The 21,674-nt window shown below is 37.5% G+C and overlaps 1 protein-coding gene across 6 annotated transcripts in view; it reads right to left on the bottom strand.

Annotated features, from left to right (window-relative positions):
• TRPM7 (transient receptor potential cation channel subfamily M member 7) overlaps positions 1–21,674 on the bottom strand; it is a 116,176-nt gene that overhangs the window by 79,578 nt on the left and 14,924 nt on the right. For all 6 annotated transcript variants that reach the window (XR_004382556.1, XM_032856499.1, XM_032856497.1 and 3 more), the window contains exons 2-5: positions 16,119–16,198; positions 9,316–9,354; positions 5,717–5,915; positions 779–992 (exon numbers count right to left, since the gene is read on the bottom strand). Coding sequence is in view for 5 of the 6 variants with exons in the window: in XM_032856499.1 (XP_032712390.1) it covers positions 779–992; positions 5,717–5,915; positions 9,316–9,354; positions 16,119–16,198 (532 nt within the window). In the remaining variant the exon portion in view is untranslated. The remainder of the gene's footprint in view (positions 1–778; positions 993–5,716; positions 5,916–9,315; positions 9,355–16,118; positions 16,199–21,674) is intronic.

Raw genomic sequence — 21,674 nt, 5'->3', positions numbered from 1 at the left:
AAAAAAAAGAAAAACTACAGTATATTAATAATTAATTTTGAAAGCTACTTCTTACCACTGTCTAGGCAATGGATTACCATTCTTATATCAATTTACCAGAAGTCAGAAGTAACAGCTGGCTCTGTAGTAGGGATCAACAACCTTTTTTTGTGAAGGGTCATACAGTAAATATTTTAGCGTTTGCAAGGTAAACAGTCTCTGACACAACTCTTCACTCTACTGTTGCAGCACAAATGTAACTATATATAATACAAAAACAAATGAGTGTGGCTGTGTTCCAACAAACCTTCGTTTAAAAAAAAAAAGGAATGGGTTGGATTTGATGCATGGGACTACAGTTTGTCAATATCTGCTCTAAAGTGTATTTTTTTTTTTATTTTGTTTATTTGTCAAAGAGAGAGAGAGAAAGCACAAGCAAGCTGAGTGGCAGGCAGAGGCAGAGAGAGAAGCAGGGTCCTTGCTGAGCAAGGAGCCCGATGCGGGACTCGATCCCAGGACCCTGGGACCATGACCTGAGCCCAAGGCAGTGGCTTAACCAACTGAGCCACCCAGGCATCCCTAAAGTGTATTATTTTTTTAAAAATAAATGAAAACCAAATACTTTTACCATTTATACTCAGGAACTCAGTTACCATTTATACTCAGGAACTATATATATTATTTAACAGAAAAACTGCTTATGTTGATATTTGGTGTTGATTATTATTTCAAATATTTAACTGATATTATGAAACATTTACAAACACACCAAATAAAATTGCTATAATCATCACATTACCTGTGTTTACTCCTCCAGTTAAAATCCAGGCTCCGGTTGTAACTGCAGCTTTAATGAGACCCTTTCCAAGCAGCTGCTTGATTCGTGGGTGAAGCTCAAATTTCTGCATGCCCCCATGCACAGAGATAACAAGTTTGGGTAATTCCATTTGCCATTCTTTAAGCAGAAGTTGCAGAATAACTTCAGGTTTGGTGTCATATGATAGTCTCACATACTAAAAAAGATTTTCAAAGGACAAAATAACTGAATATGTTCATAGGTTTCATAATGCAACATTATACAGTATTATAAAAATGTTACTTAGATCCGATTATTATGAAGTAGATTTGATAGATTACTTTTAATATACTTAATACCCGTAGGAATAAGCAATAACAAATGACCTTAAAGTTGGAAAATGATTCTGTAAGAGCTATAGAAGCAGTGATACTCTAATTGCTAACCTTTAAAACATAAACTCTTCCAATTTATATAAACTTGATTACCATTCATTCGATTTACAAATTTATCCAGTTATTTACTGACTTGTTTAACTTTGAACATGCAGTAGTGCAAACTGCTGAAGCTTAGCTATCGTGATAAGAAAAGGGAAAAGAAAGAAGAATGGGGTGCCTGGGTGGCTCAGTCAGTTAAGGTTTGCCTTAGGCCAGGTCATGATCCCAGAGTCCCAGGATCGAACCCCAAGCCGGGCTCACTGTTCAGTGGGGAGTGTGCTTCTCTCTCTCCCTCTGCCCCTCCCCACTTGTGTTCTCTCTCTAAATAAATAAATAAATATTAAAAAAAGAAAGAAAGAGGAATGAAAAAAAAATGGAAGCTTCTACAACTCTTGATATTAGGAGAGACAAATATTGTTTATCTGAAAGTTTTGTCAATGATCGGGTCTATTTATAACAGAATTGTGACTATGAAGTAAAATAACAAAGATATTTTCTACTCAATATTTCAAGGTTGTTCAGATAGTTTTACACGTTTAATTTTTTAAAAATTCTATAGAAAATAAGCCGTCACATCTGTGAAGTAACTTCTTCTGGTTTACAGGATTAAAAAATGTATTTTTGTCTTAAGTGACAGTACAAGTGATCTCAATGTCCTGGGATCCAGCCCTGCATCAGGCTCCCCCTCCCCACTCACTAAGCAAGGAATCTGCTTCTTCCTCCACCCTCCCCCAAGCCCCCTGGTAGTGCTCCCTCTCTCTCTCAAATAAATATTATTTAAAAAAAAAAAGTTTGTAATGAGATATACCAAGTCTTCCTATGTTAGTTTTGTTTAACTCATTATTATATTTAGCATAAAGTATTTGGAAAGCAGCTTAAAGTTAAAAAAAAATTATATAAGGAATAAATGAGAAGTTCCACCTTGGACAATGGTAGACTAGACGGTTTTGAACTAACTCTGCCCCTAAGAATAGAGAAACTAGAAAATAAATAACGTGTATGAAGGCATCAGAAATCTACTAAGACAATGAGAAACTGGAATCAGAATCCAAAAGAAGAAGAAAACTTAGAGAGATGTGCCCACCTTTACCACTGCTTTTCCCATCAAGGCAGGGAGGCAGGTAGAACAAAGACAATATAACAGGTAAAATGTTGATAAATATAAATTAAAAATAGTATTTGTGGGGTTTAAAATTATGCTAACAGGGCACCTGGGTGGCTCAGTCGTTAGGCGGCTGCCCTCGGGTCAGGTCATGATCCCATCCCAGGGTCCTGGGATCAAACCCCGCACTGGGCTCCCTGCTCAGCAGGAAGCCTGCTTCTCCCTCTCCCACTCCCCCTGCTTGTGTTCCCTCTCTCGCTGTCTCTCTGTCAAATAAATAAATAAAATCTTCAAATAAAATAAAATTATGCCAACAAAAGCACATAAGTCATAAGAAAAATAAGTGTAGTTACAAGTATTCTAAAGGTTCTCACACTGTCCAAAAAATAGTGAAAGGACTAGTTTACAATAAATCAAAATATGTTTAACCAGTGTTTATTATAAGCTTAATCTACAGGAAAAAGAATGTATAAGTAAGATGCTAATAAGGAAGGAAATAATAAAAAAATACTTAATCCAAAGCAAACACTTCATCTAAAGCAAACAAGATGGGATGCCTAGGTGGCTCAATGGGTTAAGCCTCTGCCTTCAGCTCAGGTCATGATCTCAGGGTCCTAGGATTGAGACCCACATTGGGCTCTCTGCTCAGCAGGGAGCCTGCTTCCCTGCCTCTCTGCCTACTTGTGATCTCTCTCTCTCTGTCAAATAAATAAATAAAATCTTAAAAAAAAAAAAAAACAAAAAAACAAAGCAAACAAGAAAAGGGAACAAAGAAAAAGTGAGACATATAAAATAAACTTAAAAATTATGTGTTGCTTATAAAGAAACCACTTAGGAGCACTTAGGTGGTTCAGTTGGTTAAGCATCTGCCTTCAGCTCAGGTGATGATCCCAGGATCCTGGGACTAAGCCTCACGTTGGGCTACCTGCTCAAGGGAGAGTCTGCCTCTGCTTCTCACTTTCCCCCTACCCCCGTTCGTGCCCTCTCTCTCCCCCTCTCGCAAATAAATAAAATCTTAAAAAAAAAAAGACAAGATTAAAGACATTTCATAATGATAGAATGTTCAATTCACCAAGATGTAACACTTTTTTTTTTAATCATTTTTTTTAAATTTATTTTCAGCATAACAGTATCCATTGTTTTTGTACCACACCCAGTGTTCCATGCAGTCCGTGCCCTCTCTAATACCCACCACCTGGTTCCCCCAACCTCCCACCCCCCCAACTCTTCAAACCCTTCTGATTGTTTTTCAGAGTCCATAGTCTCTCATTGTTCACCTCCCCTTCCAAACTCCCCCAACTCCCTTCTCCTAACTCCCCATGTCCTCCATGCTATTTGTTATGCTCCACAAATAAGTGAAACCATATGATAACTGACTCTCTCTGCTTGACTTATTTCACTCAGCATAATCTCTTCCAGTCCCATCCATGTTGATACAAAAGTTGGGTATTCATCCTTTCTGATGGAGGTATAATACTCCATAGTGTATATGGACCACATCTTCCTTATCCATTCGTCCATTGAAGGGCATCTTGGTTCTTTCCACAGTTTGGCAACAGTGGCCATTGCTGCTATAAACACTGGGGTTCAGATGGCCCTTCTTTTCACTACATCTGTATCTTTGGGGTAAATACCCAGTAGTGCAATTGCAGGGCCATAGGGAAGTTCTATTTTTAATTTCTTGAGGAATCTCCACACTGTTCTCCAAAGAGGCTGCACCAACTTGCATTCCCACCAACAGTGGAAGAGGGTTCCCCTTTCTCCACATCCCCTCCAACACATGTTGTTTCCTGTCTTGCTAATTTTGGCCATTCTAACTGGTGTAAGGTGATATCTCAATGTGGTTTTAATTTGAATCTCCCTGATGGCTAGTGATGATGAACGTTTTTTCATGTGTCTGATAGCCATTTGTATGTCTTCATTGGGGAAGTGTCTGTTCATATCTTCTGCCCATTTTTTGATATGATTATCAGGAACACGACAAGGATGCCCACTCTCACCACTCTTGTTCAACATAGTATTAGAAGTCCTAGCAACAGCAATCAGAAAACAAAGAGAAATAAAAGGTATCCAAATTGGCAATGAAGAAGTCAAACTCTCTCTCTTCGCAGATGACATGATTCTTTATATGGAAAACCCAAAAGACTCCACCCCCAAACTACTAGAACTCATACAGCAATTCAGTAACGTGGCAGGATACAAAGTCAATATACAGAAATCAGTGGCTTTCTTATACACCAACAATGAAAATACAGAAAGGGAAATTAGAGAATCGATTCCATTTACTATAGCACCAAGAACCATAAGATACCTGGGAATAAACCTAACCAAAGAGGTAAAGGATCTGTACTCAAGGAACTACAGAACACTCATGAAAGAAATTGAAGAAGACACAAAAAGATGGAAGACCATTCCATGCTCTTGGATCACAAGAATAAACATTGTTAAAATGTCTATACTGCCTAGAGCAATCTATACTTTTAATGCCATTCCAATCAAAATTCCACCGGTATTCTTCAAAGAGCTGGAGCAAATAATCCAAAAATTTGTATGGAACCAGAAGAGACCCCGGATCGCTAAGGAAATGTTGAAAAACAAAAATAAAACTGGGGGCATCACGTTACCTGATTTCAAGCTTTACTACAAAGCTGTGATCACCAAGACAGCATGGTACTGGCATAAAAACAGACACATAGACCAGTGGAACAGAGTAGAGAGCCCAGATATGGACCCTCAACTCTATGGTCAGTTAATCTTCGATAAAACAGGAAAAAATATACAGTGGAAAAAAGACAGTCTCTTCAATAAATGGTGCTGGGAAAACTGGACAGCTATATGTAGAAGAATGAAACTCGACCATTCTCTTACACCGTACACAAAGATAAACTCAAAATGGATGAAAGACCTCAACATGAGACAGGAATCCATCAGAATCCTAGAGGAGAACATAGGCAGTAATCTCTTCGATATCAGCCACAGCAACTTCTTCCAAGATATGTCTCCAAAGGCAAAGGAAACAAAAGCCAAAATAAACTTTTGGGACTTCATCAAAATCAAAAACTTCTGCACAGCAAAGGAAACAGTCAAGAAAACAAAGAGGCAACCCACAGAATGGGAGAAGATATTTGCAAATGACAGTACAGACAAAAGATTGATATCCAGGATCTATAAAGAACTCCTCAAACTCAACAAAACAGATAATCATATCAAAAAATGAGCAGAAGATATGAAGATGTAACACTTCTATATGTATATGCACCTACACAAAGAACTTTAAAATATATAAAGAAATGACTGAGACTAACTTTCTGATCTACTGCTATATAAATTTTCAGACAACATATGTATTATGTATTATTTAGACAAGATAAATGAAATTTAAAAATCAAGTATGTAACATACCTTAGCTCTGTAGGAATGAGAACCCCCTTGAAAATTTATGACTCCATAAGCATCCGTTGGGCTCTGTTCTGTATGCTTTTCCACAGACCATTCTTCTAATGTCTGATTAAAATGGTCACCCAATTTCACATCTGAGTATTTCATGGCAAGACTTGCAGTGAAACAAGCATGCTGCTTGACCAAGCGACCACAAAAACACCTAAAGGAAAGAAATGAAATTTTAAATAGACCTTTCAAAAAATTAGTCAATGGAAAACTGAATTAAAATGAACAAGCCAATTAAGAGTATAAAAATAATTTAACTTTTTAATTTTACAATACCAATGAATTAACACTTTTAACATAGCATTAAAATAGTATAAGTAGGGGCGCCTGGGTGGCTCAGTGGGTTAAAGCTTCTGCCTTCCGCTCAGGTCATGATCCCAGGGTCCTGGGATCGAAGCCCACATCGGGCTCTCTGCTCTGCGGGGAGCCTGCTTCCTCCTCTCTCTCTCTGCCTGCCTCTCTGCCTACTTGTGATCTCTGTCAAATAAATAAAAAATCTTTAAAAAAAAAAAAAGTATAAGTACATTTTTTTGATGATACAGTCCTCCATATCTAGTGTGGGGTTATCTACAAAATGTAGTATAGCCATATAACAGAATAGTATTCAGCATGGGAATATCTCATATTAGAATATTAAACACAATATAATCTCAAAAATATCATGCTTCATGAAAGAATCCAATGCCAAACAGTACATATTTCTATGATTTCATGTATACAAAATTCAACAAAATGCAAACTAATCTATACAGTGATGACAAGGGCTGCCCAGGGTCAAGGGCAGAAAGCAACTATATTCTATTCTACCTAGTAGCACTACAGGATACTACTACGTAGGAAGCAGGTCCCATTGAAGCCAGGTAGTCTAATTTGATAAAATATCACAGGGGCACCTGCATGGCTCAGTTGCTTGAGCATCTGACTCCTGATTTCAATTTGGGTCATGATCTTGGGGTCCTGGGAATGAGCCTCTGTGTCTGCTCCCCCCCCAGTAGGGAGTCTGCTTATAGATTCTCTCCCTCTCCCCTGGCCCCCTGCTTATGTGCACATGCTCTCTCTTTCTCTAAAATAAATAAATCTTTTTAAAAAAATCATATCACAGTTTGTAGAAGCCAAGAAGCTAGAGTCTGTAGGGAAAGAAACAAGAAGGAGCTACATGAGATTTCCCAATATCTGCAGAAGGATCTTCTTAAACATGAATAAAAACAAACTACCCAAGGCGAACGTAAAACCTACTAGACAACAGCAGGCTAAATAACTCCTGAAGTTCATAAAGGACAGGGAATAGTTTGTGTTGCTACCAGCCAGAGTAAGAGATCTCAATACACAAGACCTATAAAAGGGTCCTCAGAATAGCAATGCCTAACAAGAAGGGCTAAATTAGACCTGCACCACTATGTGCCATGACACACTGTACGAGCAATATTTGAAAGGATCAAATTAGCCCAAAGTAACTTAATTGCATCCTAAAACAAGTCAAAATTCCCCTAACAGAAAGATAAAATCCAGCACCCTAAAAACATAAACTCTATCAAATAAATGAATAAAATCCTGAAACAAAATAGAATCTATCCGAAATGAAACACAGAGAGAAAAGACGGGGGGAGGGGAGGAACAAAAGGAATAGGATGTCAACCTTTATCTTCTCTGTGTAGCATCCCTTATCTCACCCAAATTATAACATCAAATTTTTAAAAAAAAATTTTTTAAGATGTTATTTATTTGACATAGAGAGAGATCACAAGTAGGCAGAGAGGCAGGCAGAGAGAGAGCAGAGAGCCTGATGCGGGCTCAATCCTAAGACCCTGAGATCATGACCTGAGCCGAAAGCAGAGGCTTAACCCACTGAGCCACCCAGGCACCCCATAAAAATTCTTCTTGAGTGCACAGAAATATTTACCAAGATTAAACATATTCTGGGCCATAAAATAAGTCTCAATAAACTAGAATAAGGATAGAAATCATACAAAGTATTTTCTCAGACCACAGTGAAACTAAACGAGAAACCAAAAAAAGAAAATACAAGGGAGAGGGTTGTTCCTGGATGATTTAGTCCGTTTACCGTCTCTTGATTTCGGCTCAGGTCATGATCTCATGGGGCTCTGTGCTGGGTGTGGAAGCTGCTTAAGATTCTCTCTCTCCCACTCTGCCCCTCCTGTCTTTTCCCCTACTCACCTGTGTGCACTCTCTCTCTCTAAAAGGAAAGAAAATACTGGGAAATTCTTCAAGTATTCAGAAATTAAATGACACACTTTTATTAACTCATAGATCGAAGACAGTCACAGAAGAACTTAGAAAATATGTGGAACAAAATGAAAATAAAAATAAAAATATCAAAGCATATGGGATGCAACTATACAGTGTTTAGTGTAAAAGCATAGTCATATATATATACTTTACACTATAAAAATATATAGGATAAAAACCTGTAGTATAGAGTTTAAATGAGGAAAGACAATCTGCTACGAGAGGAAGGCAAAGATGGCCATGGCCTGGGCATGGGTCCCAGGAGTCCAATGGCTCAAAAGAGCTAAATTCTGTATCTTGGGGAAATAGTTCTCAAAAAGACAGTAAAATAAACATGAAAAATAAAAATATGAAAACATAGTTTCAGATTAACCAATCTGAGAAAATTCATCTCTATTGTATCTCCATTATACCAAACACTAAAGGAAGATCTTTGGTTTGAGTGAAAAGATACCACCTGAAACTCTGCGTCTAGATGAAGGAATGAATGGGACAGGAAATGGTAAAAATAAAAACAACTCTATATATCTAAAAATGAACTCACTCTGTGCACTTTTCTTCCTAGCCTACCTACCAGAGACCTCCTAAATCTTATATTCCTTCATCAGATCTCAATGAACAACATTAGTATTTACTTAGTATCTGGTCAAGAAAATTAGGATTCACCAAATCCTACTGAGTTTATGTTACTAATCCCTTCAAATATGTGTACTTCTCTTCATCATCACAGCCACTATCTTAATTCAGGCTCTCATTTTTTCCAGAATTATTACAAAACCTTCTAAGCTATTTTTTCTCCTAATCGAATCTCCACAAGATGCCAACTGCTTTTACCAAAGAAGAAAAGCTAAGCAATTTACTTCCCTGTGTATCTTTTTAACACGAAAACAAAACTATGTGACATAGTACACAAGTTTAAATGATCTAGTCCCTACTTATTTCTCCAGATCAAATCTCTCCAATATCCCTGTTATATTCTACATTCTGCAGTTTGCTTACAGAACCATAATCTCTTTCACTGCCAGGCCTTCCCACATCCTCTTCTCTCTGCCTAAATCCCTTTTCCTCAATCAATCTTTACCTAACTAATTCACATTCAACTTTAGAAATCTGTTCACTGAGCCAAGTTTCAGTGAAACTAGCTTCACTGAGTTTCAAGGAGCCTCGTCCAATCCTTCAACTCCCAAATTTGAGTAAAGTAACCCTCAAATGTAATAACCTCTGAGTTTTATCCCATCTAACTAATGCTTCTAATAAAATAGTTTTATATTTCAAACTCTGTACAACAGTTTTGTTATTAAACTTACCTGACGAGTTGCTGACAAATCTGACATCCTGGAAGGCATCTATAAAAAAAGGTAAATTTATTACTTAATAATTAAAAAAAAATTTTTTTGAATTTAAACTACATAAAATCCATATAATAATACAAAACAAAGGAAAACTATATCTTAGCCTAATTGTTCAGTAGACAACATAGGTCATTTATACATTGATTATACACTCAAATAACTATTTTTTAAAATTCACAGTTTCCACATTTTTTGTTGTAGTTGACATATAACATTACATTAGTTTCAGGTACACAACACAGTATGTAGTAATTTTATACATTACTCAGTATTCACCAAGATAAAGAGAAGTCACCATCTGCTACCATACAATATTACTATGGTAATATTGACTATATTCCTTATACTGTAATTTTATCTCCATTATTATTTATAACTGGAAATTTGCACCTCTTAATCCCCACTTCACTTATTTTACCCATTCCCTCACCCACCTAATACTTAAAATAGTTTCCATTTTTTTTAAGTACAACTAGTTGTTACAAACCTAAAGAGAAAAAGACTGGCAAATTTAACTACACAAAAATACAACATTTCTACATGACAAAAATATGCCACTCAAAGTCTCAAGACAAAAAAGGAAAAAAATTATTGCAGGCAAAAGCTTAGCTTCCCTAATATATATATATAGTTTCATCAAATCTACATTAAAAAAGGAAAACACATGAACCGTTCACAAGTAAAAAACATACATATGAAAAGACCATTTGATTATAAAAGATTTTTTTGATCCTTTAAGACACTATCTTAAGGAATAGAATAGTCTTTTATGCTGGTGGGAGTATAAACTGGTATAATCTTGATGGAAGGCAACTTGGTTATACTCATCACAATGAAAAAAATGTAGATTCCCTCTCAAACTACAATTCCAGTACTAAAACTGTAAGCTGAAAAATATTTGTAGCACTTGTGTAAAATGATTAATGTACAAGGTTATTCATTCACTATGTAATTTTTTTTTTCTAGTAACAAAAAGAAAAACAGGATAGCTAAAATGTTCATCAGTAAGGAACTACTAAGGGGCGCCTGGGTGGATCAGTTGGTTAAACGTCTGTCTTTGGCTTGGGTCATAGTCCCAGGGCCCTGGGTTCAAGCCCCACATTGTCTTCCAGCTTAGTGGGGAGCCTGCTTCTCCCTCTCCCTCTGCTGCTCCCCCTACTTGTGCTTTCTCTCTCTCCTTCTCTCTCAAAGAATAAATAAAATCTTTAAAAATAAATAATAAATAAGGTGGGAAGCCTGGGTGGCTCAATTGGTTAAGCAGCTGCCTTCAACTCAGGTCATGATCCTAGGGTCCTGGGATTGAGTCCCTCATCAGACTCCTCGCTCAGCAGGCTCCCCTGCCTGCTGTTCCCCCTGCTTGTGTGTGTGCTCTCTCTGTTAAATAAATAAAATCTTTAAAAAGAAACTAAGGAACTACTAAAAAAAACTATGATCCAGATATATAATTTAAAAGGATGCAATAACTAAAAATAGTGGGTTACTGCCAAGATAATAAACATGATGGGTTTAACAGTATGTACTTAAAATAAGAGAGAGGAGTAAATATACATCTGCTAGGACATGCAAAGACTGTATCTAGCTATTTCTAGAAGGTATTCCAAAGAATAGTTAACATTGGTTTTCTTTAGGAAGGGGAATTTATAGTTAAGGTACAGTGGTAGAAAGGAGGCTTTCACTTATAAATTTTGGTATCTTGTAAATCCATGTATTAATCTATACATAAAAAACTAATTTTCAGGGCACCTGGGTGGCTCAGTCATTAGGTGTCTGCCTTTAGCTCAGGTCATGGTCCCGGGGTCCTGGGATCAAGCCCCGCATCTGGCTCCCTGCTTGGTGGGAAGCCTGCTTCTCCCTCTCCCATTCCCCCTGCTTGTGCTCTCTTTCTCCCAGTGTCTCTCTGTCAAATAAATAAATAAATTCTTAAAAAAAAAAAAACTAAACTAAACTAATTTTCAAGTTCAACTAGTATTAAGGGCTGGCCCTTTTGGAAGAGTATGCAACTCTTGATCTTAGTGTTGTGAGTTCAAGCTCCATGTTGGATGTAGAGACTACTTAAAAATAAAATCTTATAAAAAAAATGTCAGGGGTGCCTGGGTGGCTCAGTAAGCCTCTGCCTTCGGCTCAGGTCACAATCTCAGGGTCTTGGGATCAGGCCCCACATCAGGCTCTCTGCTCAGCAGGAAGCCTACTACTACTCCCTGCCCCTCTGCCTGCCTCTCTGCCTGCTTGTGATCTCTCTCTCAGTCAAATAAATAAATAAAATCTTTAAAAAAAAATTTCAACTAGCACAGAAAGAAATGACCAGCTACCAGTGTTTGAAAATTATGTCTCATATGGAGGCTACAGCCAAAGATACTTAGTAACGGAATGAGATTTAACACCTAATATTAAATTTCTATGGCAAAATGAAATGAACAAAATGAACAAAAATGAACAAAAGTATAGGAAATAACTCCTCAACAATATTATCTATTTTTTAATAAAGCAAAACCTTAATTTTCTCCCAAAGAAAGAACAGTATCTTACTTTAGAACTGGCATACTGAACTAAGGAGATCTAAATTCTAATTCCACCTTTATGAATTATTAGCCATGTGACCTTGGAAATGTCCCTTCTGCTCTCTGGTTAAGAAATATAATGTTACTGGGACCAAGCTCCATGTCAGACTCTGCGTTCAGCGGGGAGTCTGCTTAAGGATTCTCTCCCTTATACCCCTCACTTCACGTGCAGGCACTCTCTAATAAATAAATAAATCTTTTTTTTTTTTTAAAGATTTCATTTATTTATTTGAGAGAGAGAGCAAGAGAGCATGCACAGGCAGAGGGAGATGGAGAAGCAGGCTCTCTGCCAAAGAGGAAGCCTGACTCGGGCTCAATCCCAGGACCCCAGGATCATAACCCAAGCCAAAGTCAAATGGACTGAGCTACCTTCGTACCCCAATAAATAAATCTTTAAAAAAAGAAAGAAAGAAATGTAATGTTACATTGTAACAAAACATCTCTCTCTTTTTTTTAAGACTTTATTTATTTATTTGACAGAGAGAGACACAATGAAAAGGGGAACACAAGCCAGGAAGAGGGAGAGGGAGAAGTAGGCTTCCCCCGCTGAGCAGGGAGCCCAATGTGAGGCTCGTTCCCAGGACTCTGGGATCATGACCTGAGCTGAAGGCAGACACTTAACAACTGAGCCACCCAGGCACTCTGTAACAAAACATCTTTAATAAGAAATTTAAAAATTCACAGAATGACTGGAAGAGATACTAAGGATATCTGTTTTAATTATCTAACATTTACCAGATCTACCAAAAATTGAAGGAATATTTAAAAAACATTAAAAAATATTTTCTCAATAATCAAGTAAATGTAAATTTAAGACACACTTCCTCCTACTAATCACTTTTCCTTACGGACAAAAAAAATGTTATTCTAGTCAATATTCAGTAAAACAGGCATTCTTGTCACTACTGGTAATAACATATATTGCTCTAGCCCTTTTGGAAAGCTTTCTGGCATTACATATGTTAAGAGGGGGGAAAAAAAACTAAACACAAAGGAAGTTTTATCCACTAAGGTCTTCATTACTTTATCATGGCTAAAAATTGAAAACAACCCAAATTTTGCTCAATAATGGAACAAGTATATAAATTGTGGCATATACACTAACAGAATACCAACCACCATTCTTATAAAATATCTGCAATATCAAAAAATATATTATAACATTTTATAAAAGAGCACATACAGTATTTTACATAGACTGAATGTAGCAACCTTTTAAATCAAAACCTACTGAGGAACTATTACAATTAAATGCACCAAAATGTTATTAAAATAATAAATAAGTAAATAAACAAATAAAAATAATAACTGCCTTGGGGCACCTGGGTGGCTCAGTTAGTTAAGGAAGGGTCTGACTGTTGATTTCGGCTCAGGTCATGATCTCAGGGTCATGGGATACAGCCCCACAATGGGCTCCACGCTGGTGTGGAGAGTGCTTAAGATTCTTCTCTTTCTCACTCTTAATCACAGGAAACAAACTGAGCATTGCTGGAGGAATGGGGTTGGGGGATAGGGCAACTGGATGATGGACAAGAAGGAAGGCATGTGATACAATGAGCACTGAGTATTATATAAACTAAGGAATCATTGAACTCTACTTCTGATACTAATAATATACTGTACGTTAATTAAGTAAATCTTTATAATAAATAAAATATGTATTGTGTATTTTTTTAATGATGTACTTATTTATTTATTTGACAGAGAGAGAGAGATATCACAAGTAGGCAGAGAGGCAGGCAGAGAGAGAGGGGGAATCAGGCTCCCCACTGAGCAGAGAGCCCGATGCGGGGCTTAATCTCAGGAGATCACGACCTGAGCCGAAGGCAGACGCTTAACCCACTGAGCCACCCAGGAGCCCCCGTATTTTTTTTTTTTTAAGATTTTTATTTACTTGTCAGAGAGAAAGAGAGCACAAGCAGAGGGAACTGCAGGAAGAGGGAGGAGTAGGCTCCCCACCGAGCAAGGAGACCAGCGTGGGACTCAATCCCAGGACTCTGGGATCATGACCCGAGCAGAAGGCAGATGCTTAACTGACTGAGCCACCCAGGCATCCCAGCACCATACTATTTTGATTACTACAGCTTTATAGTGTATCTTGAAATCTCGGTTTGTCAAGAAATGGGCAGAAGAATAGAATAGACATTTCTCCAAAGACATACAAATGGCCAACAGACACGTGAAAAGATGCTCAACATCATTTGGCATCAGGGAAATACAAATCAAAACCAGAATGAGATACCACCTAATACCAGTCAGAATGGCTAAAATTAACAAGTTAGGAAACAACAAATGTTGGCACGGATGCAGAGAAAGGGGAACCCTCTTAACACTGCTGGTGGGAATGCAAACTGGTGAAGCCATTCTGGAAAACAGTATGCAGGTTCCTCTAAAAGTTGAAAATAGAGCTACCCTATGACCCAGCAATTATACTACTAGGGATTTAACCCAAAGATACAAATGTAGTGATCCAAAGGGGCACCTGCACCCCAACGTTTATAGCAGCATGTCCACAATAGCCAAACGATGAAAAGAGCCCAGATGTCCATGAACAGATGAACGGATAAAGAAGATGTGTGGTGTTACATATACATACACACACACATATATATATACACACACACACACAATGGACTACTACTTAGCCATCAAAAAACTGAATCTTGCCATTTTCAACAACATGATGGAACTAGAGGGTATTACTTTAAACGAAATGAGCCAATCAGAGAAAGACAATCATATGTTCTCACTCAATATGTGGAAATTTAAGAAACAAAACAGAGGATTATAGGGGAAGAGAGGAAAAACTAAAACAAAATGAAATCAGAGAGGGAGACAAACCATAAGAGGCTCTTAATCATAGGAAACAAACTGAGGGTTGCTGGAGGGGAGAGGGGTAACTGGGAAATGGGGTAACTGGGTAATGGACATTAAGGAAGGCATGTGATATACTGGGTATTAATGTAAAACTGATGAACATTGACCTTGACTTCTGAAATCAATGCTACACTATATATTAATTGGATTTAAATTTTTTAAAAAACTGAAAAAAAAATATGAGATTGTGATAACTTCCAACTTTATTTCCCCTTCTCAAGATTGCTTTGGCTACACAGGGTCTTATGTGGTTTCATTTTAGGATTAATTTGTTCTAGCTCTGAACTTGACAATGTCTTTGTAGCAGTCATATATCAAACAGACGTAAAAGTTGCAAAGAAGTTAACTGGATAGAGAACAAGGTTTGATAGGAAATGAGAAAGGTACGAAGATCCAAAAATCTTGTAAATGCCTTTCTCAACTAATTTTTCCTAAGTGTCTATGAAGAGAGGTGCTCTGTATTCTAGAAAATAACTCTTTGTTTGATTTGCCCTTTTAAGTTTTTATCTATTTTTAGGCCTCAGGAAAAAAATTTATGAAAAATGTTACTTCAATAAATACCTCAAGAGGTCACTTTTTCTTAAATTTTAACTAGTGTCTTAAATTTTTCTATTATCAAAGCCATGTGAAACATCAAAGTCGGTCAGAATTGTCTACAATCTCTGATGATAGGTTTCTTAGCAGATGCTGAGCTGTATCTATATTCTGACAAATACAGGAACTATTAGGTTTGTATTGATTTCTTTAACATGAACGAACCATAGTATTGGGTATTCAACAGATGTTCAATAAATAAAAACACATTTTTAAGTTCTCAAAATCAGTGGATCAGTTAAAAGAGTCTTAACTGCCCTATCTTTGAAATATACCAGTATGATTTGGGGGAGCTTAGGGAAAAGGAATAATACTCTGAAGAATTCAGAGGTTTTATGCTGCAAACATCATTAAGAACTCCAGAATACCTTTACTGTGCTAATGATATCTCCTCTCTCTTTTTTTTTTTTTTTTAAGATTTTACTTTTTTTATTTAAGAGAGAGAGAGCACACAAGTAGGGATAGGAAAAAGGAGGCTCCCACTGGGCTAGGACCCCAACATGGGTCTTGATCCCAGGACCGCAGGATCATGACCTGAGCCGAAGGCAGACAGACGTCAACCAACTAAGCCACCCAGTCACCCTCTCCTCTCAATCTTAAATGGGTAAGTAAGGACAAAAGTTAATAGTAGCTACAAATACTTTAATAATTTTGGTTTTTAATAAGCAAACAGCAATGTAATTTACATCTAATTTTCTAGAAGAACCCAAAAAACAAGGGTATGCTTACCTGTGAGGGTCTTTGGAACTTGGTATAATATATACACATTCCCTCTTGGTCAAAGTGCTTTCTATCCAGGATTTCTGGGACTGAAACAAAAAGTTTTAAAAGATGGCTTATAAATTAACCCACTGATAATACAATGAAATAATTTAAAGATAAGTACATAAAAAGAAATAGTTCTATACTATTTAACTTTTTATCCATTCACTAAGCATTTACCAAGAGTATATAGTAAAGACTTACTCAAGACAACACACTTAAATATAACAATCATTCTATTCAAGCCCACTGTGATTTAGATTACTAAAACAACATACTGTAAAGATACTGTTGCTTCACATAATAAAAAAAGGAACATCAAGTTTCAGATTCCCAGTATGGGCCAAATACCTCAAGAGGGGCTGGTATGATCCCAGGAAGTGGATCACTTAGAAATGAATTAAAAGTGATTGTAAGATTTAACTAAAAAAATAATACCCAGCTATATTTTATTTCTAATTTAAATATATACAACATAAGGGCATGGATGGTTAATGGTATACAGACAGAAAAAAATACCAAGTAACTCCTAATCAAAAGAAAAATAATATCAGGAAAAATAGACCCTAACACCAACAGGGATAGGGTAGGTTATTACATGATTACAAATGTTTGATTCACCAGACTGCAGTTACAATCTTAAATATGTATAACCAAATAGTCGCAAATTCATAATGCAAAAAAGTAACAGCATAAGACAAATCTAAGATCACAGTTGAAGAGTAACACCTTTTCCTCAATTACTATAAATCTGAAATAATATTTAAAATTTAAAAGGTATTTTTAAATTAATTTTTTATACCACGATTTAAGTTTCTGCCTAGATCCTTAGACTCTCAGACTCTGGATCCTCATCCGCTACTTGTGACTGATTAAAAAGGAAGAGGCATTACGTGCTGGCTCAGATGAAACTTTTATAAATTATAACAAAGTAGATTAAAAACCACAGAATCCATCCTCCATACAACATCATCAGGACAGTCCAAAAAGGAAGAGCCAATGTTCTAAAAAGAAACCTCTGAGAGAAGAGACATTCTAGATAATATTATGATTGGTAAAGGTCTGCAGGTTCCTCTCAAAACCTTCAGGTACCCCAATAATAAACCTTAGTCTACTCCCCTAATGCTTGCTAATTCTGGTAAAATCTGCCAAAATACATCTCTCCTGGGATAGAGTCCCACATCAGGCTCTCTGTTCCATGGGAAGACTGCATCTCCCTATCCCACTCCCCCTGCCTGTGTTCCCGCTCTCTCTCTGCGTCTCCCTCTGTCAAATAGATAAATAAAATCTTTAAAAAAAAAGAGAGATTTTTTTTTTAATTTATTTGTCATAGAGAGCGAGAGTGTGTGTACATGTACAAGCAAGGGGAGCAGCAGGTAGAGATAGAAGCAGGTTCCCTGCTGAGCAAGGAGTTTGATGCAGGGCTCATCCCAGAACCTTGGGATCGAGACCTGAGCCAAAGGCAACAGCTTAACCAACTGAGCCACCCAGGTCCCCTAAATGGTTCTTTAAATAGACTCACTCAGGTGGGAACAAATTACATCATGATACCCTCGTTATAAAAATCAAAGGATAACCTCTAGAACACAGGGCCCTGTATCAGCAAAATATCCTATGTACTAGAGCTCACTTAGCGTAATTCCTCCACCACCTTTCTATTCCAATTAAAATCTAGTATTCCTTTGAAAAACTTGCTTTCCCTACACCTGGGGGCAGGGGGAACAGGACTCTCTCTAGAATCACTGTACCAAAAATTAGTGTCTGCTTCTAGAATACACCTGGCAAACCCAACCCTGATTCAATTTTATTGCCCAACTATTCCATAACTGCTTACTTACTGTTAATTTAACTAGACAAAAGAGAACAATGCCCTCTAGTTTCACTTTAAAACAAGGACCACAAACCTCAAATGCTCCTTAATGATGCCCAATAATCACATTATACATCCCTAGTCCATTTTGTCATTCTCCTATATGATTTCACACTACATCCTTCTCTCCTAAACCTCCAAACCTTCTTCTCCATACTCACTCTCAACAGATGAACGCACTTCCCATTTAACTGGAGAAACATAAACAACCAGAAGAGAACATGGACAAGTTTCTATCATATATATCCACCAATAAGTATCTATACCCACATATTCTGCCTTCTTTCCTGTGACTATTCGTACTTCTTTTTAAGTCCAACCATTCCTCTTGTGCCCTAAATCCCATAAACCTCATTAAAGGACATTCTCCACCAATTCCTTAATTTTTTTTGTTCTTTATTAACTCACTCCCATCAGCACACAACATGTTATTCTCCTCATTTTAAAAAACAAAACACAACAAACTTTTGCTTGCTTCCCCTCAAGCTAACACTCCATTTCTCTGCCTCCATCTACGGTACAGATCACTGGTAGAAGTTCTTCCCTTTTCTTCTCCTCCCATGCTTTCTAAAACTCACTCCAGTCAGGCTTTCAAATCAACCACTCTAAGTAAGTTTCAACAAGGGATGCCTGGGTCAGTTGCAGCATCTGCCTTGGGCTTAGGTCATGAGCCCAGGGTCCAGGGAATGAGCCCCACATCGGGTTCCCTGCTCAGTAGAGAGCCTGCTTCTCCATCTTCCTCTGCTGCTCCCTCTGCTTGTGTGTGCTCTTTCTTTCAAATATATAAAATCTTTAAAAAAAGAAAGAAGCTCCAACAAGATCAACAATGACTTTCCCTAAATCCAAACTTCAATTTTCAGGGCTCATCTTCATTGATCTATCCAGCAGCATTTAACAAAGTTACCATTCTCAACCTTCTTTAAACATCTTCATCAGTTAGTTTGGTCTTCTCTTCACTGGTCACTCCATTAATCTCCCTTGCTGATCCCCCCCACTCTTCTTCCCAATCTTTTTCTGTTTTTGTTTTTTTTTTTAAAGGTTTTATTTACTTATTTGAAAGAGAGAGCATGTGTGCGCACAAGCAGGGAGAACTGCAGAGGGAGAGGGAGAAGCAGGCTCCCCACTAAACAGGGTGCCCAACACTGGGCTTGATCCCACAAATCTGAGATCATGAACTGAGCCAAAGATAGATGCTTAACCGACTGAGCCACCCAGGCACCCCTCTTTCTCCCCAATCTTTGGACTTCTTTTTTTTCCAATTATATTCATTCATACTTTGGACTTTTTTCCCCCAATTACTTTCACTCTTTCAGTGCTCACATACAGTTTATCACAATATACTGGATGACTCCCAAATTTGTTATTTCCAGGCTAGATCCCTCCCTAAACTCCATGTTCATATAGCCAACTGCCCACTCAACAGCTTCATTTTGATGTCTAACAGGCATCTTCTTTTTTTTTCTATTTAAGATTTTATTTATTTTTTTAAAGATTTTATTGATTGATTGATTGATTTGACAGAGATCCCAAGTAGGCAGAGAGGCAGGCAGAGAAAGGGAAGAGGAAGCAGGCTCCCCGCTGAGCAGAAAGTCTGATGCAGGGCTGGATCCCAGGACCCTGGGATCATGACCTGAGCGGAAGACACAGGCGTTAACCCACTTAGCCACCCAGGTGCCCCTCATCTACTCATTTCTTATAGTCTTCCTCATCTCAGTAAATATCAACTCTATTCCTCCAGTTCTATTTTCTTAAGGCAAAAATCTTAGTGACATTCTTGATTTTCTCTTTACCGACTTCATAAATAGTCTCATGAGCAAAACCTGACAACTTGCTTTCAAAACATATCCAGAATCCAGCCACTTCCCACACCTCCACTGCTACTATTCTAGGCCAAGCCATCATCACTTCTTGCCTGGCTTACCAGAATCCATTCATGTCACCCTTGCCACCTTACAGTCTATTCATCATCAGATAAAGTAATATTTTCCTTTGAAAGAATATAAAGAGTTTATTCGGTGCGTATTTGGATATACAATATGAAATTATTTTAACAACCATTAATACACAAAATCTTACATGTCGTACAACTCTATGCCAAGATTCCAACTTTCTTCCATGCAACAGAGATGAAGATCTAAATGGAAACCTAGCTAAGTCTTAAGCATAAAGTAATATTTTGAAAAATAAAAAGGGTTGCCTGGGTGGTGCTGTTGGCTTTAGCTACTTATAAGGGGGACAAGCTAAGGATAACATGCAACATAGCTACACCTCAAAAACATTAAGTAAAAAAAGTAAGGCACATAAGATCACATAATTGCATTTACATGAAATTTCTAGAAAAGACAAAACCACAGAAACAATGTTTAGTAAACGCCTGAGGCTGAAAGTAAGAACAGTGATAAACTGCAAACAAATATAAGAGAACTTTGTGAGAGGACAGAAGTGTTCTGAAACTGTATTGTGGTGGCTATAAAACTAAACAAATGTATTGCGAACCAGTCGGTTAAGTGTCTGTCGTCAGCTCAGGTCCCGATGCCAGGTTCCTTGGATCCAGCCTCCCCTCCCCCAACGCTCAGCCAGGGAACCTGCTTCTCCCTCTCCTTCCTTCCCTGCCACCCTGCTCATGCTCTCTCTCAAATAAATAAATAAAATCTTTTTTAAAAAAATCAAACATATATACTTACAAAGGGCAAATTTTAGAATATGTGCATTATACCAAAATGAAGTTGCCTGAAAGGCAGGTTGTTAAGAAACATGTAAAACAGAATGAAGAGGTCAAATGAATGTTTAATCAGAGTTCCAGAAGGAGAAAAGGGAAAGAATGGGCAAAGGCAATGTTTAAAGAGATAAGAAGACTTTCCCAGAACTGATGAAAAACACCAATCTGCAGATTCTGAGAACCCAACATGAAGATAAAGAAAAAAACCTTAAAATACAGTTAATTTAGAGTAAGTCAGAAAGAGAATATTCCAGAAGTGATCTACTACAGTTACAAGTTCATAAAATGCCTTGAGGCATATGTTTTCAAATGCAAACTCCCTGAAGACAGTGGTTGTTTTATTGTTTTGTTTTAAGTAACCTCTACACCCAACATGAGGATCCAATTTACAACCACTAGATGAAGAATCACATGCTTTTTGACTGAGCCAAGCCAGGCACCCCAGACAGTGGTTGTTTAGAATTTGCTCTGTATAACAAATGAAGGTCAAAGGAATACAAATTGGGGAGGGAGAAGGAGGGCCGCAAGGGGTGTCTTTCTAGGTGCTAACGAAATAAGGACTCCCATAATACCACAAGCTACACTTGGCATGGTCTCTTAGAAAAACAAACTGGGATCACAGATTGCACACAAGGCAGCATCAACTATTCTACTTTGGTGGGAGACCCTAGATCAACCATGCGGCAGACAGCTAGGTGCAAGATGATAAGATACACAATGAGTAGTAGATTTCAAAGTCCTCCACAAGGAAAATACTCAGTTTCAGGAGTCACTGCACAAAGGGAAACCCAAAGCTATGACTCCTCTATAACTAGATATAAGTTCCCAATCCACATATAATTTACCCATACATCATATAAAAGATGCTGCCTAAAAAAATAGTTCACATCGCATCTTTTGTAAACCCTCTGCCCAAAATACAAATAACAAGAGA

This window comes from Lontra canadensis, unplaced genomic scaffold (assembly GCF_010015895.1).
Source record: "Lontra canadensis isolate GAN:19392208 unplaced genomic scaffold, GSC_riverotter_1.0 scaffold12, whole genome shotgun sequence".
Taxonomy (NCBI): Eukaryota; Metazoa; Chordata; class Mammalia; order Carnivora; family Mustelidae; genus Lontra; species Lontra canadensis.
Note: the sequence above shows the minus strand (reverse complement) of the source record. Positions and strands in the feature narration are given on the sequence as shown.